This window comes from Xenopus tropicalis, chromosome 5 (assembly GCF_000004195.4).
Source record: "Xenopus tropicalis strain Nigerian chromosome 5, UCB_Xtro_10.0, whole genome shotgun sequence".
Classification (NCBI taxonomy): domain Eukaryota; kingdom Metazoa; phylum Chordata; class Amphibia; order Anura; family Pipidae; genus Xenopus; species Xenopus tropicalis.
Window position 1 is genome coordinate 21,588,626 of NC_030681.2, and position 18,370 is coordinate 21,606,995.

The following is an 18,370-nucleotide window of genomic DNA, read 5'->3' on the forward strand; positions in this document are numbered from 1 at the left end:
AAAGGTGCTTTTTGTATCCTTTTTGTTTTCGCTCCACATTTAAATTTGTTTGTGCTTTTTGTATTCTTTTTGTTTTCGGTCCACATTTTAACTTGTTTGTGCTTTTTTCGAATTGGATCTTTTAATCTTTTTCTTGGTTTTAGTGGAAATGAGTTTATTCATGGTTTTAAAAAACACTAAAATCCGAATATTGATATATCTGTCTATATATCTGCCATTTATCAACACTCTAAATTGAGTGGGTTTTGAAACCAAGAAAAAACTCATCTTTGCTAAAACCACAAATACAAAGAAATTTATTAAAACAGCCAAATATAAAAAGTGCTTCTTCTTCTTCTTCTTAGCGCCCCCCATTTTCTAAACGCTACTCCTCCTACAGTTTTAGGGGTACAACACCCAAACTCCCCACATTTCTTCGCCCTATAGCAGAGCAGGTTGCTTGTGCTTTTCTAAGCGATCCCGCCCCCGTCTTTTTGTGGCGCCGCTCCGAACACCCGAATTTTCCCAATGACATTAGAAAAAGTGGGCAGAGCCACCAACAGCCAATCTGATTTTACCTATTGACTTTCAATGGGGAAATCCAACCTGCTGCCACTCTCACAGTATTAACCCCAGGGTCCCCAAACTTTTCACAGTTGGTCACTAGGGGACTGCAGTTTTAGTTTTGAAAAGTGGGTGGGGCCACCAACAGCCAATCAGATTTCACCTATTGAATTTTATTGGTTTGATGCCAGTCACTGGGTGGCTTTGTACTCAAGGTTAGAAAAAGTGGGCGGGGCCACAAAAAGCCAATCACATTTCTTTCATTGTTTTCAGGGGGGAAATTTTAACTGCTGCCATTCTCACATGTTTAATGTCAGGGTCACCACACGTTGCACAGTTTGTCACTGGGTGACTACGTTCCAAGCATAGAAAAGTGGGCGGGGCGAACAGCCAATCAGATTTCACCTATAGACTGAGGCGGCTCCTGGATGCCGCCCCCCCCCGCTCCCCAGCGCTTACCTCTCCAGCGCAGGAGCGGGTCCGGGGGCGGTCTGATCGCTAGTGCAGAGAGCGCAATTGCGCTCTCTGCACTAGAAGAGCCGAATTTCCGGTTTAAAAACTGGAAATTCGGCTCTTAAAGTTACCAGGAGCGGCTTTTTGCCGCCCCTTGTAACTGGGGCGCTTCTGCCGCCTGAGGCGAGTTTCTCAACTCGCCTCATGGCAGAAGCGCCCCTGTATAGACTTCATATGTTTAAATTTAAACTGCTGCCATTCTGTAAATATTAATACTAAGGTCCCCAAACTTTGCAGAGCTAGTCACCTGGTAACTGCGGTTCAGAGTTAGAAAAAGTGGGTGGAGCCACCAACAGCCAATCAGATTTTAACTATTGATTTTAAATGGGGAAATTCAACCTGCTGCCATTCTCACAGTATTAACACCAGGGCCACTAGGGGACTGCATTTTTGGTCAAAGTTGGTCACTGGGGGACTGCAGTTCAAAAATAGGAAGTGGGTTGGGCCACTAACAGCCAATCAAATATTATCCATTGAATTTTATTGGTTTAAATTTAAAATGCTGCCATTCTTTAACTATTAATCCTAGGGTCCCTAAACTTTGCAGAGTTAGTCACTGGGTAACCGCAGTTCCAGATTAGAAAAAGGGGGTGGAGCCACCAACCGCCAATCAAATGTCACTTTCATTGACTTTCAGTGGGGAAATTTAAATTTCTGCCATTCAGACACTATTAAAACCAGGGTCCCCAAATTTTGCACAGTGGTTTTTACTGTATAACTGTGGGTCCAAGGTTAGAAAAAGTGGGCGGAGCCACCAACCACCAATCAGATGTCACTCATTGAATTTCAGTGGGGAAATTTAAATTGCTGCCATTCAGACACTATTAAAACCAGGGTCCCCAAATTTTGGACAGTGGTTTTTACTGTATAACTGTGGGTCCAAGGTTAGAAAACGTGGGCGGAGCCAACAACAGATCAGATTTTATTCAGTGACTTGACAGTTTTTCAACCCAAACTAGTTGTTTCTGCAAACTGTTTGTGATTTATTTTCCTGGTGCACCCTAGCAAAGAGGGGTCAGGTCTACTGGATTGCAAATAAGTAATAGAAAGAAAAGAGAGTGTGATACAATTCTACAGGAGCACATTAAAGAAAGGGTTAATTAAGTATAAAGTACAAGGGGGTTTTTACTCTTTGCAGCCTGCCTTATACTTTGTAAATGAGGCTCTAGATATTTACAGGGTCAAGCCTGTTTATTATTGAGGGCTAGCCAATAGCATCACAGGCTGCAAGCAAACTACTACTACTATACTATATCTAATTCAGCTTTATAATAATACAATTTTAATAATAAAATATTCTGCTCACTCTAATGACTCATATTTTATATCCCTCTAAAATGAAGTTTTCCCAATGTTTGCTGTTGATATTACATTTTTCCACGTATCTAGCAAATGATTCAAGTGAGCTTCTCATATAAACCCGGCATTATTTAAAGCTGGATCACCTTATCTAGACAGACGTTATATTCTGCTTAAATACAGGTTGCAAAACATGAACTAATTCCCTCGTGGTCATATAGGGAAATTCTGCATAAAGTGTAGTTTATTGATCTGTTGATTTCTCCAAGGAGCAGTTTTTTGAATGGATGGTCATTGTTTTGATGCAGGGACAAAGGTTGGACCACGACCCCAAGCTTGACTGCACTATAAGCTAAACCTCTATAGATGAAAATACAATATTATACAATATAAAATACAAAGATTTAATTAACTTTGACTTTTTGAAAATGAAAAACAGATGATAATTTTCCCTGCAATATTGAGAAAATAGGGAGCATCTACCATTGACCAAAGTGAAACTCAAAGAGGGTGGGCAAGATATTGCCTTTGCCAAAGCTAGTTTTGGCTAGGCAGGGCCTCATAGTCGGAGGGAGGGCTGAATGGATGGGTGAATGTCACTAAGTGACTTTAGGCCAAATCGGTCTGGCATACAGACCAGATAACACAGGATTGTGTTGATGGTATTATATGGCCACGGCTGGGCCCATTTACGGTTTATGTTTGGCCACAATTCTAGATGCTCAATCATACCCTGTGTTAACCACCCATAGCCCATACCTTATATGTATTATAGGCAACTCTCTGGCTTACAACACTCTAACCATGTGGTAATGTAGATATTTTGTGGCAGCCAAACAGAGTTGTGGCACTAACAATATATTTAATGGTTGGTAAAAGCTGATTTTCTAGTAGGACGGCTAGATAGTCCAGTAAACCACTGATAGCCACCCCAGCTTGGATGAGGGGCAGCATGACCCAGGCTCAACCCATGCTGGAGCCCAATAGGTGGATTTAAGTGAATGAGAGGGGTAGATACTGGGTGGAGGAGTATGTGGCCATCTTCAGAGTGAGGCAAGGAGAACTTGAAACCATTTTCAATATTATATATATTTATATGACACTAGTGGACAAATCTGTCCCGTTTCGCCGAAAAATTTGCGACTCTTTCAAAAGATTCATGAAACGCCACAAAATTCTTTTGACGCAGGTGACAATTTTTGGACGCGCGGCAAATTTTTTCATTTGTTTTGCGAAATAATCCGCCAATGGCGAAATGTCGAAATTTGGCGCAAATCCATGTCTGGCGAAACATTTCGCCCATCACTATATGACAAAATAGAGAGGGAGATGCTAATGTATAGGTCTTACTTTTCTCTCTTTTTTTCTTTTCTAATTTTCCCGGCAATGGCTAATTTGTTAGCACACAAACTCGATTCAAGGGATGAAAACATAGTTTTGCCCCTTTATAGGTCCCTGGTAAGGCCTCACCTTGAGTATGCGGTGCAGTTTTGGGCTCCAGTCCTTAAGAAGGATATTAATGAGCTGGAGAAAGTGCAGAGACGTGCAACTAAACTGGTTAAGGGGATGGAAGGGTTAAACTATGAGGTTAGACTGTCGAGGTTGGGGTTGTTTTCTCTGGAAAAGAGGCGCTTGCGAGGGGACATGATTACTCTGTACAAGTACATTAGAGGGGATTATAGGCAGATGGGGGATGTTCTTTTTTCCCATAAAAACAATGAACGCACCAGAGGCCCCCCTTTAGATTGGAGGAACGGAGCTTCCATTTGAAGCAGCGTAGGGGGTTTTCATGGTGAGGGCAGTGAGGTTGTGGAATGCCCTTCCTAGAGATGTTGTAATGGCAAATTCTGTTAATACTTATAAGAGGGGCCTGGATGAGTTCTTGAACAAGCATAGTATCCAACTGGGATACTAATTAGATACTAATATCTACCTATGCTGCCTGTGTATGCTATACTCTGCCTTCCCTACCCTGCCTGTGTATGGCACACACAGGCAGCACAGGGCAGGCAAAGTATGGCACACACAGGCAGCATAGGGCAGGCAGAGTATGGCACACACAGGCAGCATAGGGCAGGCAGAGTATGGCACACACAGGCAGCATAGGGCAGGCAGAGTGTGGCACACACAGGCAGCATAGGGCAGGCAGAGTATGGCACACACAGGCAGCATAGGGAAGGCAGAGTATGGCACACACAGACAGCACAGGGCAGGCAGAGTATGGCACACACAGGCAGCATAGGGCAGGCAGAGTATGGCACACACAGGCAGCATAGGGCAGGCAGAGTATGGCACACACAGGCAGCATAGGGCAGGCAGAGTATGGCACACACAGGCAGCATAGGGCAGGCAAAGTATGGCACACACAGGCAGCACAGGGCAGGAAGAGTATGGCACACACAGGCAGCATAGGGCAGGCAGAGTATGGCATACACAGGCAGCATAGGGCAGGCAAAGTATGTCACACACAGGCAGCATAGGACAGGCAGAGTATGGCACACACAGGCAGCATAGGGCAGGCAGAGTATGGCACACACAGGCAGCATAGGGCAGGCAGAGTATGGCACACACAGGCAGCATAGGGCAGGCAGAGCGAGGCACACACAGGCAGCATAGGGCAGGCAGAGTGTGGCACACACAGACAGCATAGGGCAGGCAGAGTATGGCACACACAGGCAGCATTGGGAAGACAGAGTATGGCACACACAGACAGCACAGGGCAGGTAGAGTATGGCACACAGGCAACATAGGGCAGGGGGTGAACAATACAGAGGATTAAAACATGTGAACAACACAGGGAATTACATTTTTAAACAATACAGGGGGTTTACAGCCTGAATCTGATGTGTGAGCAATGCAGGTTTCCAGATAATCACAGTACTAATACCATTTAAAGCTTACACAAAGGTAAGCCATCAAAGTAGCCAGGTGGTGGGGGGGCCACACAGAGGGGGGTCACGGGCCACCAGTTGGACAGCCCTGCTATATTATATACCTAAAACACTGGGTCAACACTCCTTGCTTACCAGCAAAAATGCCAGACTCCTGGATGCTTCTTTTTAAGGTGATGTTACAGATATGCCCTAAAACTCAATCATTTTGAATATCTGGACATTAATCTCATTCTCTGGGGTCCTAATGTTCTTGGTGGATATTGCAGTAATATACTTCAGCATCTGACAGCTTATCCTTACAAAGTATGTTTACAGAAGAATCAATAGTTTAATTACAATGTAAAATGGTGAAATTGTAAAATCCCGTATAATCATTACTTTATTTAAAGAAATATTTTACCCATATCTGATGTATATCTAGTATATAGACGTGCCAAGTATACCCACACAGAAAGGGGCACACACACTAACCCTACACATGTACGATATATAGAGTATATATATTTAAACGCCTGTTTTATTTGAACACAGGGACTCCTCGTTATTTATTATTACTATACCACATGTTTTATTTCATTGATTGATTCAGTTTACCTTGAATTGGCAGTGATACTGCCCTTAGTCGGAGAAGGCTTGATGAACATTTTATGTGTGATCATATTTTAGGTTTCTGTTCCAAAAGCAATGAGTAAAATTCTGCAGGGATCCAAAGTTGTTATCATGACAAATGGTTATTGACACCACTGCCAACATTCATACTCATCCGTCTAGTTCTCCAGGCCAGGATGTAAGGTGCTGGATGAACATAAAATAGGAACAAATGTTATATGCTTTGAGACCAATCATTAACAAGAGAATATGTGGTACACAGAGCTAGCAATTGCACCCTTTTCTGGCCCAAAACGTATACAGGTTTCATGATTATAGTCCATATATTCCATTTCATTCAATGTATCAATGTTTAATGTCCTATATTAAAGACTTTAAATGATTCTAAATCAATGAGCAGATTTTACTATGGATGGTAAATACACGTGCATTGGGCAGTTACTGTGCCAATAAACAAAATACATCTTTTTCATTGAGAATTTTATTAAACTTTCATAATATTATGGTAGCTGCAATGCCTGCTATTTATAATTCCTTATTAAGTGTATGTATGATGTGAGCTTTGGTTAATCAGAAGAACCAGTATGAAGGTGTCTCATAAACTATAGACTGCTGTGTATACAGTCAATATCCAATGTTTTTTGTAGCAGGAAAAAAACCCCAATATATTTACCAAACTGAATTGCTTGCACATTGATTTTAAGAATATTGCGCTCATATTTTCCCATGGCCCCCATGATCAGATAGGACTAAATAATTTTTTAGCTTTTCATAAGTTCAATCTGCTCCTTGTGAAATCTCTTTGGTTTGGGTAATTTTGAAATTCTGCAATTTCAGAGAACGATTAAGTGCACTTTGAGCAATAAATGAGCAGTGATGGGCAAACTAATTCGCCAGGCATGGATTCATGGCGTTTTGGCATCTGCAGATTTTTTACGCAAAATGGGCAACCATATTGGCCGCATAAACATTCATCAAGCAACAAAAAATGGTCGCCCATGGCAAAAAAAGTTGTTGTGGGTGTCAAAAAAAAAAAATGGGCGTCAAAAATATTATTGCGTGTGTCAAAAAAAATAACTTGCACAACAATTTTTTTTTTGACGTGCAACATTTTTGCCGTTTCACTGATTTTTTGCTGAAGCGACATGGGACAGATGTGATGAGTGAATTTTTCCAGCAGGCATGGATTCACAGCGAATTTTCACATTTCGCCATCGGCGAATTGTTTTGCCAAACTTCAGAGAAAATCGACTGGAAAAAAATTTGTTGCCTGCCAAAAAAAGTTGCGGTCGCATCAGAATGGGAGTGGTAACGTAACAATGGGCGATGTTGCACCAAAATAGGTGATGTTGCGTCAAAAATAGGTGCATTTGTGTCAAAATGGCCGTGGACACGCAAAATAGGTGCCAACACGTCAAAATAGGTGTGGTTGCGGGAAAAAAAAGATGCGCATGACAAAAAGTTCATGCAACAAACATGTTTTGCTGATTTTTCACCTTTTCACGAATTTTCAAAGTGTTTCGCAAATTTTATGGCGAATTGAAACAGGACAGATTCACTCATCACGATAAATGAGTAAAGCTCCACCAGACATGTAAAGGATTATCTCTTTTAACTGTATTTACATGGCCTTTGTGGATTTCATGAGATTTTCGCCTAAGTGAGGGTGTAAGGTTGCTGCACCTTGACCACCATTCTGACTTTTTGAGTTTCTACTTTCAACATCTTCTTGTGTTCAGGTTTCGATTCAATTCAGTTTATATTATTAATCAATATGTTACATTAAAAAAATCAAATGGAAATTGCCTCCTTAATTAAGAATTATTTGGGGATTTTAGTTACTGTGTAACCCTAGGCAGTGCCAGTCAGTGGCAACTAAAGTGAATAAAGTGTTGTCTTTGTCTTATACATTACTGGCAAGGCCTCACCCTGATTATGCATGGCAGTTTTGGGCTCCAGTCCTTAAAGGGGAAGGAAAGGTAAAAGTAAGATTTTTTTTAGAAAGGTCTATGTAATTACACCAATAAACACTCACAGTAATGAGTCCTCTGTCAAACGAAACAGCATTTCTTTCCATCTATTTTGTACACATGGTTCTTTGTATTAGACTTCTTCTCTCAGCTCAAACCTCCAGGACTCGGGCTTGAACATGCTCAGTTTTCTCTTCTCCATCCCCTTCCTTTTTCCCTCCTCCCTTCTCCCCTCCCTGCTGTAATCTGAGCTGACATCCACTAGCCAACAGAGTGTGAGAGACTCAGGCAGGAGAAAAAAAAATCACACCAAGCTAATATGGCAGCTGCTTTCTTAAACAAACACAGAGAGCTTCTAGTTTTTATTAAAATAAACACAATTAACACAAATAATACCAGCATCAGTTGATAATCAGTGGCATCAGATGAGCAAAGTATAAAGTATAGTTTGTTTTCTCTGTTTCTAAAGGCGCAAAGAAAAGACCAAAACACCACCCACTTGAATACTGTAACATCTGGTACAGAATCATCTAGACCAGTGCTGTCCAACTGGCGGCCCGCGGGCCGCATGCGGCCCGCGACCCCCCTCTGTGTGGCCCCCCACCTGTCTGGCTTACTCTTGTGTAAGCTTTAAATGGTATCAGTACTGTGATTAACTGCCCCCCCTGCATGGTTCTCACCTCAGATTCAGGCTGTAATCAGGCTGTATTGTTTAAATATGTAATCCCCTGTGTTGTTCACACCTTTTAATCTCTGCATTGTTTACCCCCTGCAGTGTTCACACCTCAGGCTCAGGCTGTAATCACCCACATTGTTCCCCTGTTCACACCTCAGGAGCAGTAGAAACCCACAAATAATCCCTGCACACTACAAAAAGAACATATACTGAGGTGGTACTTCAATTAAAAAGTTTTTTAATATATAGTTATTGTGCAGACTGTAGGAGCAGTGCCAGCATTGTGTCACTGTAGGCTGCCTGTGTGTGCACACAGCATAGGGCAAGCAGAGTATGGCACACACAGGCAGAGTAGGGCAAGCAGAGTATGGCACACACAGGCCAAGTTTGGCACAAACCAGCCAAGAATGGCACACACAGTGAAAGTATGGCACGCAGGCAGGGTAGGGAAGGCAGAGTATGGCACACACAGGCAGGGTAGGGAAGGCAGAGTATGGCACACACAGGCAGGGTAGGGCAGGCAGAGTATGGCACACACGGGCCAAGTATGGCACAAACCAGCGAAGAATTGCACACACAGTGAAAGTATGGCACGCAGGCAGGGTAGGGCAGGCAGAGTATGGCACACACAGGCAGGGTAGGGAAGGCAGAGTATGGCACACAGGCAGGGTAGGGCAGGCAGAGTATGGCAGGTTTTTGCTGTACTACAACCATTAATATGGGTATGATCATGTGATAACATGGGTGTGGTTTCAAGTGGGTGTGGTTTCAAAAAGGGGAGTGGTCAAAACTGGCTTCCATTATCGGCCCTCCACCACGTAGGTCGGAAAAATTCCGGCCCTCGGTACAACAGAAGTTGGACAGCACTGATCTAGACCCATTATTTAGGTCCTCTATAAAATCCACAAGTATAGTAACTTCCTCACATGTTTTCTCATTGTACAGGATACTCTTATGCAGCCTTTGACTCTCTTGCTAGCTTTCTGCCTATGTCCCCCATGATTGAAATACTTCAGCTAAGGTTTGATAGGGGCTATAGAGAAATTCAGCTAAGGTTCGATAGGGGCTATACAGAACTTCAGCTAAGGTTCCATAGGGGCTATACAGAACTTCAGCTAAGGTTCGATAGGGGCTATACAGAACTTCAGCTAAGGTTCGATAAGGGCTATACAGAACTTCAGCTAAGGTTCGATAGGGGCTATACAGAACTTCAGCTAAGGTTCGATAGGGGCTATACAGAACTTCAGCTAAGGTTCGATAGGGGCTATACAGAACTTCAGCTAAGGTTCCATAGGGGCTATACAGAACTTCAGCTAAGGTTCGATAGGGGCTATAGAGAACTTCAGCTAAGGTTCGATAGGGGCTATACAGAACTTCAGCTAAGGTTCGATAGGGGCTATACAGAACCTTAGCTAAGGTTCGATAGGGACTATACAGAATCTCAGCTAAGGTTCGATAGGGGCTATACAGAACTTCAGCTAAGGTTCGATAGGGGCTATAGAGAACCTCAGCTAAGGTTCGATAGGGGCTATACAGAACTTCAGCTAAGGTTCGATAGGGGCTATACAGAACTTCAGCTAAGGTTCGATAGGGGCTATACAGAACTTCAGCTAAGGTTCGATAGGGGCTATAAAGAACTTCAGCTAAGGTTCGATAGGGGCTATACAGAACTTCAGCTAAGGTTCGATAGGGGCTATACAGAACCTTAGCTTAGGTTCGATAGGGGCTATACAGAACCTCAGCTTCAGCTAAGGTTCGATAGGGGCTATAGAGAACCTCAGCTAAGGTTCGATAGGGGCTATACCGAACTTCAGCTAAGGTTCGATAGGGGCTATACAGAACTTCAGCTAAGGTTCGATAGGGGCTATACAGAACTTCAGCTAAGGTTCGATAGGGGCTATACAGAACTTCAGCTAAGGTTCGATAGGGGCTATAAAGAACTTCAGCTAAGGTTCCATAGGGGCTATACAGAACCTTAGCTAAGGTTCGATAGGGGCTATACAGAACTTCAGCTAAGGTTCGATAGGGGCTATACAGAACCTCAGCTTCAGCTAAGGTTCGATAGGGGCTATAGAGAACTTCAGCTAAGGTTCGATAGGGGCTATACAGAACTTCAGCTAAGGTTCGATAGGGGCTATACAGAACTTCAGCTAAGGTTCGATAGGGGCTATACAGAACTTCAGCTAAGGTTCGATAGGGGCTATACAGAACTTCAGCTAAGGTTCGATAGGGGCTATACAGAACTTCAGCTAAGGTTCGATAGGGGCTATAAAGAACTTCAGCAAAGGTTCCATAGGGGCTATACAGAACTTCAGCTAAGGTTCGATAGGGGCTATAGAGAACCTCAGCTAAGGTTCGATAGGGGCTATACAGAACTTCAGCTAAGGTTCGATAGGGGCTACACAGAACCTTAGCTAAGGTTCGATAGGGACTATACAGAACCTCAGCTAAGGTTCGATAGGGGCTACACAGAACTTCAGCTAAGGTTCGATAGGGGCTATACAGAACTTCAGCTAAGGTTCCATAGGGGCTATACAGAACTTCAGCTAAGGTTCGATAGGGGCTATACAGAACTTCAGCTAAGGTTCGATAGGGGCTATAAAGAACTTCAGCTAAGGTTCCATAGGGGCTATACAGAACTTCAGCTAAGGTTCGATAGGGGCTATACAGAACTTCAGCTAAGGTTCCATAGGGGCTATACAGAACTTCAGCTAAGGTTCGATTGGGGCTATAAAGAACTTCAGCTAAGGTTCCATAGGGGCTATACAGAACTTCAGCTAAGGTTCGATAGGGGCTATAAAGAACTTCAGCTAAGGTTCCATAGGGGCTATACAGAACTTCAGCTAAGGTTCCATAGGGGCTATACAGAACTTCAGCTAAGGTTCCATAGGGGCTATACAGAACTTCAGCTAAGGTTCCATAGGGGCTATACAGAACTTCAGCTAAGGTTCCATAGGGGCTATACAGATGCAAACACAATTTTCCTAGTGGAAAACTAGGCAACTCAGAAAAGAAGGTAGAAGGTAGGAAGCCACATTTACAGTATTTTACATTAAACAATGTTTTGGGGAAAAAAGAGGTCCTGAAATACTTAACATTGTCTCAAATAAATGAAGCTTCATGCTTTGCACTTTTTTGCTTGTGTTGCCTAGTGTTCTTTTATCGTCCCTATTCTTTGCCAATGCTTATGTTTTCTGTTCCAGCTCTTGTGCAAAGTAGTCCTTTGAAAAATGGGCTTCACTTTCATTTGTGGATTATTTATAGCTTAGCAGGATGTGCCGTCCTGGTGTATTTGATGTTCTTGGCAGTGTACACAGCATTCAAGCCTTTGTACCTACACTAATCATGAACCTAATTCCTGGTGCTTTGCTACCTTTCAGCTAATTTCATACAGTATTCTACTGAACATCAGCACCCTATTCTTTACCTGTCTGCTACATCACTACTTTCTAATAGGGAAAAGTGGTAATGGCGAACACCTCATTGACCTTCATTGATTGAAGCCTAAGAAATTATGTCATGTTTTGCTTCTTTTTTTTTTTGTCTAACAGTAACCTGGACCTAAATATGGATTTTTTTTCTGTCCACGGTGCCTATTGGGAAACCCTGGGTTCAACAGATGGAGGGAACAGGTAGCTGAACAGAGTACCACTTCCTGCTACAGGCACCATGCACAACCAGCTCAACAGGAAAAAAAAGGAATTGTTTGAAATTCATATACAGCATATACAGAATCCCGCTGCGACATCATTTGCTACATTTCAGTCTCACTGTAGGGCATATTCGCTTTATTCTGGAGAAGCAGAACAAGCATCTCCATCCCACCTTCCCTTTCTTTAAATATGTTCCATACCTATATATATATACTGTATATATACAAAAACACAATAACAAAGAGCTTCCATTGACTATGCAGCCATTTTCACACTTGTATTCTGAAATGCATGTCACGTATTTATTGTCATTTTTTGCCTTGACCATTCAGTGAAGATTAAACTGTATGTCCAAATACCTACATTTCAGCTTGGTCAACAAGCTTTATATTAAGACAGAATTAAGAAAGTGTGATACTATAGCAAACAGGAATATACAGTTTATAAGCTCATTATTCATCTATGTTCTCTCATTTAAGGCTGTCTATAGGGTTGCCACCTCTGCTGGCTTTCTTAGCCAGGCAGGGGTGACGTCACGGAGGGGAAGCGGAGCCATGATGCAGTGGGGCAGGACTATGACGCCGCGATCAGTGATTGCCCGATTGCCGCACCAATTGAGTTCTGCCCGGTTTTCCTAATTTGGGAAACCAGGCAGGAGGTTTTGACCCGGGCAGCCCTTCTGAAAACCGGGCTGTCTGGGTCAAAACCGGTCAGGTGTGTAACTGGATGATTTGGATCAGGTTAGAGTCCCCCAGAACACCCTACACCTCTGTATATAATGCCATCATTTTTATTAGAAACCATTCCACTAATGTAGTATATTGAATAACTGACCCTAAGCATTAAAAAGTTGGATAGCACTGTTTTAGACATTATGGGGCTGATTTGCTAAAAAACAGAGTTTGCTTTTTTTTCCTGTATTCCATTTTTCCATGGCAAAAAAAAGCTTCTAATTCTAATTCTAATATTTTTGACTCTGAGTTATCCAATTCACATTTTCTAGCTTCAACAATGGAAAGCATTTGGCATCTAAAATTTGGCAAAATGCCCAAGTCAATGGGAGGAGTGTTTTCTGTTTACAAGCTATTTTAAAATTCAAGAATTAGATTTTTTCAAATAATTGACTGGAGGAATGTGATTTTAGTGCGATTTACTTTTTTTTGTCATTTAACGCAATCAAGCTTTTCTAATTCAAGTTTTTTAAAAATGCAGGCAGGCGATAAAAAAAATACAATTGAGTTAACTTTTTTCTAGATTTGGAAAACCTCAAAAATTTGAATGATATTAAATCTTTTTTTCCAGGTACTGGTACAGGTCTATTATACAGGAATATGTTATCCAGAAAACTTAAACTATGGCAATTCCTTTTCCCATTGAATCCTGTATAGCCAAGTCTTTATTTCTAACTAATTTGCTTTTTCTTGTAATACTCAAGCAGTACCATTTATCTAAGGTAGGGGTCCCCAACCTTTCTTACTCGTGAGCCACAGTCAAATGTAAAAAGACTTGGGGAGCAACACAAGCACCATAAAAGTTCATGGAGGAGCCAAATAAGGGCTAAGATTGGCTATTAGGCAGCTTCTATGCACCCTATCAGCTTACAGGGGCTTTATTTGGTAGGAAATCTTGTTTTTATTCAACCAAAACTTGCCCCCAAGTCAGGAATTCAAAAATAACTCCCTGGTTTGGGGGCACTGAGAGCAACATCCAAGGGGTTGGGGAGAAACATGTTGCCCCCGAGCCACTGGTTGGGGATCACTGATCTAAGGGTAACCTTTATAGCATAAATCTATCCTGATGGCAAAACAATCCTATTGGTTCTCTTTTAAACTTTTTTTTAGTTCCTTTATGGAAGGATCCCTTACTTGTATCTAAAGTTGTACCCTGCTTCTACTGTTGTCGATGTTATGGTAAGATCCAATACGTAGATACCTAGAAAGGTGATATATTTAGATTCACTTATATATTAAGGGAGAATTTTTACAGTGGATTCGGTATTTAGACAATATGACTTTATAAAAATTCCAAATATATGTTTAAAAAAAAAAAAATAAGGTGCAAAAAAGTAACAAAATTAAATGCCTCTTAGTTTTTGTATTTATAAAGAAACTATAATTCAAGATTAAGCTATTTCTGTAAAAAAATTAGAAAAGGAGTGTTTTTTTTTATTTCAGGAAACACTAAATAATTTAGACTTCTATCAAATAGAAATTTCACACCTCCTGAGGTATGTTGTTACAGCTTCACTGTTAGTGGTTGAGTGGAACCAACGTGTAAACTGACCCACTGCTGCTTTTTGGTCCCGGAACAAAGTGTCCATTTCTAGCATGAAGATTGTGAGCACTCGAGGAGGTCTCTGTTCGGAATATTTGTGCCCGTGCTTCACAGCAGCCAAATTTGCTCATCAGAATATAAAAATCTCTGCGGAATGTCTTGGTAAAAATGGCGTATAAGAAAGGATTAGCAAAGGAATTGATTGGATAGAAAAGTACTAAAAGTATCTTGGATTTGGATACTGTTATGAGGGGGATCTTTAGTGAAGCTGAGATTGCAAAAAATGATATTGGAGCCATGCACAAAAAATCTGTAAATATCAGTATCGCCATTCGTTTGGCAATCTTTGTGTCACTGTTGGAAGATATGACGTCAGGATTCCTGACGGTCAGGTAAATACCGATGTAACACGTGCAGATAACTACAAAGGCCAAAACATTGAGGACAAGAAGGAACATGATGTATGCCTGGGAAAGGGGGTTTTCGATGTCCATTGGCAAACAAATGCTGACTTTCATGTAGCTACTAACACCAACTATTGGAAGCAGAGCCACTGTGAATGAAAACACCCAGCCTGAAGCCATTATCATTGTTGCGTGTCGAAATCGGACTTTCCGGTCTAACTGCATTGCATATGTTATTGTGTGCCATCTTTCCAAAGTTATTACAGTTAGAGTAAAGACAGACAGCTCACTAGCAAAGACGGTAAAAAACCCAGCAGCGTGACACCCTGCACCTGTTTGCCAGTCAATGGCATAGTTATAATACTGACTTTTGGTCTTAATATCCACAGCTGCAATGAGCAACAGATAGACACCCATGCACAAGTCTGCAAATGCAAGGTTGCACATTAGAAATCTGGGAACAGTGAATTTGTACTGACTTGTTAGCAATATTATCAGAACAACTGAATTTCCAGTGATAGCCAGAATGTTGACACACCATATAAGGACTCTGAGAGCCGTGTACCCCATTATATCTTCACATGGATTGAATTCGTCTGGAGTAGGAGAGCATACAAAATCCCGTTTTCCATAACAAAAGAAGTAGTCAAATGCAATGTCATCTTCCTTGTCTATCAAGTCATATGTTGTTTCTCCATTGGATAATATAGGATCCACTTGGGCTGACCTTTTGTTCAAAGACTTCAAATCTTCGGGCTGACTCTCATAAGTTTTATTGCAGATTGGATCCCAGTCTGTGCTGCAACAAGGAAAAAGTTATTGTTACTGTTTGTGTATCTGGAGGAAAGCGAGGAAAACTTACAAATTACAAAATTTTCATTTCCAATCTGTTTTTTTCCCATTCGGGATTCGGGGATTAGTAAATGTGCCCCTAAGGGTACTCATAGGGTTCCCCTTTATATTTCTTAAATTATGTTTATAAATTGTCAAGGTTTACTGTTGCCTCACCAATTTCCATTCAAATTGGAACTACTTATTTATACATCTTCAAAAGAAATTCTGTCAGAGTTGCAAAGAGGGATGTCAAAGGAAAGTCACAGGGACAAAATGTCAGAAACTGACAGTAGCAGTTGATGAGGGACACATTATGAATTCCAGTTATGAAATATTGAGTTTATCTTTGTACTGACCTAGTAAGGATTTAGAAACAATAAATACTTTGTTGCCTTTCCTGCTAATCTAAAGATTAGAAATATATTTCTTAGTGAAGCAAAGTAAGGCGTTCATTGGATCATCTATGTAATCATCTGACCAATTTATCGTCTTTACACAAATATATTTCCACCCACACATCATTTTATGTTCGTTATTATTTCATAATACACAAGAGCCATGAATATTCTGTACATTAAATTCTTATACATGGTACTTAGGATGTCATCAGTTATAATCTTTGCTTGATGTAGTCACATGACTCAATAAAACTTGTGTATTATAAAAAATAATGTACACTGTTATAAAATATGACAATATTTGAGGTCACCTTGGAGTCCCATGACCTGTATAAAAGCATTAGGCCTGCTGCCTTGTGCTATAACTTTAATAGTAATAGAGCTTCTTGGTGACTTGGGGGTACATTATTCCCTATGTTATGCACAGTATATGGAGAATATTGTACTTATTTAGGTGACTTACATTTAAAGAATGTTCTAACGTTCATTTTTGTTCACAATTTGTATTTTTTGCTCCAAAATATGATTTTGTCACAGAAAAAAATTGCATTTTTCGCCATTTATTATGTGACAAAAATCCGCCATCTTAAAGCTGTCGAGAGCATGTAGAAGTCAATGGTAGCTGTCCTTTTTACAACTGGAAGATCTTTGCTTTGTGGTTTTAGAGGTTTACAGGCTTTTTTTTGTTTCATTTGCGCACAGTTTTTGCGAGATTTTTTTGCTACTTTTTTAAGTTTGCGCTTTTTCAGTTTGATTCTTTTAATAAAGGACTAGATATTTGTGTTTTTGGTGAAATAGTGTTTAACTGTGGTTTCCAAAAACTTTAAAATCATGAAAATCGGATTGCTGATAAATCTGCCCCCTACAGTATTTATGTATATAAATATATATATCTCAACTTCCAATCAGACACTCGTGCCATTTCATGACAAATTAGTGAAACGGGCAAAAATCCACAAAACACCCTTGTCGCCCAACTTTTATGTCTCCCGCGCCTATTTTGACGTGATCACGCCCATTTTGACGCAACCGTGACTTTTTTTGACGTCCGTTAAAATTTTCTGCTGCAAATTTTCACAGAATTTTCTCAAAACAATGGCTAAATGCGGAAATTCGTTGGGAATCCATACCTGGTGAAAAAATTAGCTTATCCCTAGTCAGGTGATTAGTTATGAGCGAATCTGTCCAGTTTTGCCTTGTCGAAAAAATCGTCAAACGCTAGGAAAATTCACGAAACATCGAAAAATATGCTAAAATGCGTTTGTTGTGTGCAGTTTTTGTTGTGCATGTCTTTTTTTTTGTGCCTGCTCCCATTTTTACACGACCGTGACTTTTTTTGATGTGCGTCATAAAAGATTGTTGCACATGCAAAAAATGTTGCGCTTGTCAGAAAATGATTTTTCGCAGTTTACTAAATTTTTTGCTGGTTCACTAATTTTTTCAGTGTTTCTTGAATCTTTCGGCGAAGTAAAATGGGACAGATTCGGTCATGACTACTGGCAAATTTGGATTTTTTGCAGTTTTGTCATATAGTAAATCTTTTTTCTACAATTTTTAGTGCTAAAAACTCTGATTTGGAAAAAAAATTGAAATCAGGCCGCTAGCTAAAGGCCCGCTTAGACTTACCGTATATACTCGAGTATAAGCCGAGTTTTTCAGCACTAAAAATGTGCTGAAAAAGGAACCCTCGGCTTATACTCGAGCATATACGCGCATATATGGTAAATGGATTTGCAGCTGCTCGTTCCCGCCAGATAGCGCTCGGACTCGGCGTTGTATTGCCTACACAGGAGAAGGACCCATTCGCGGACTTTATTGAGGTTGTCCCGCAACTCTAAGGACCGGCCAAGCAGCGCGAAACTACTGTCTTGTTGCTGTCGGGTGTGCTGCTTATTGTAATCTGCCGAGAGCGCTCTGTTCCTCTAACCCTTGTCACGCGGCAGCTGGCGAGGTGATTACATGACGGCTCCTTGCAGACACACAGGTAGGAATTAAGAGGAGCGCCGCCGCTTATTTAAAGAGCAGCGTAAATGCTGGACTTACGGATCCTCTGGCGCTGCTGACAGGGCACACCGCAAGGTACCGCTGCTTCACTTGCACACCGGGAGTTGCTTTGGGTCTCATTGAAATATAGCAGGGTGCTGGGTGGCCATTCTGTAGGTGTCTCATCGGGCACTTATGTCCCAAATCGCCACCATGAGTTTTTTATACGCCCCCAGACCCTGCTGATGAGACAGTCCTTCAACTTCATATGGTAGCTTTGCACTTTATGCCTCTACACCATTTTATCCGTTTGTTGACCT

General features: G+C 41.3%; 1 protein-coding gene across 1 annotated transcript in view; it reads right to left on the bottom strand.

The window, feature by feature from the left end:
* Nucleotides 1-12,403: 12,403 nt before the first annotated feature.
* Nucleotides 12,404-18,370, bottom strand: part of LOC108647650 (follicle-stimulating hormone receptor-like) — a 116,193-nt gene continuing 110,226 nt past the window's right edge. Inside the window, exon 10 of the mRNA XM_018094136.2 lies at nt 12,404-15,634. Within this exon, the coding sequence (XP_017949625.2) occupies nt 14,407-15,634 (1,228 nt within the window). The 3' untranslated portion in view covers nt 12,404-14,406. The remainder of the gene's footprint in view (nt 15,635-18,370) is intronic.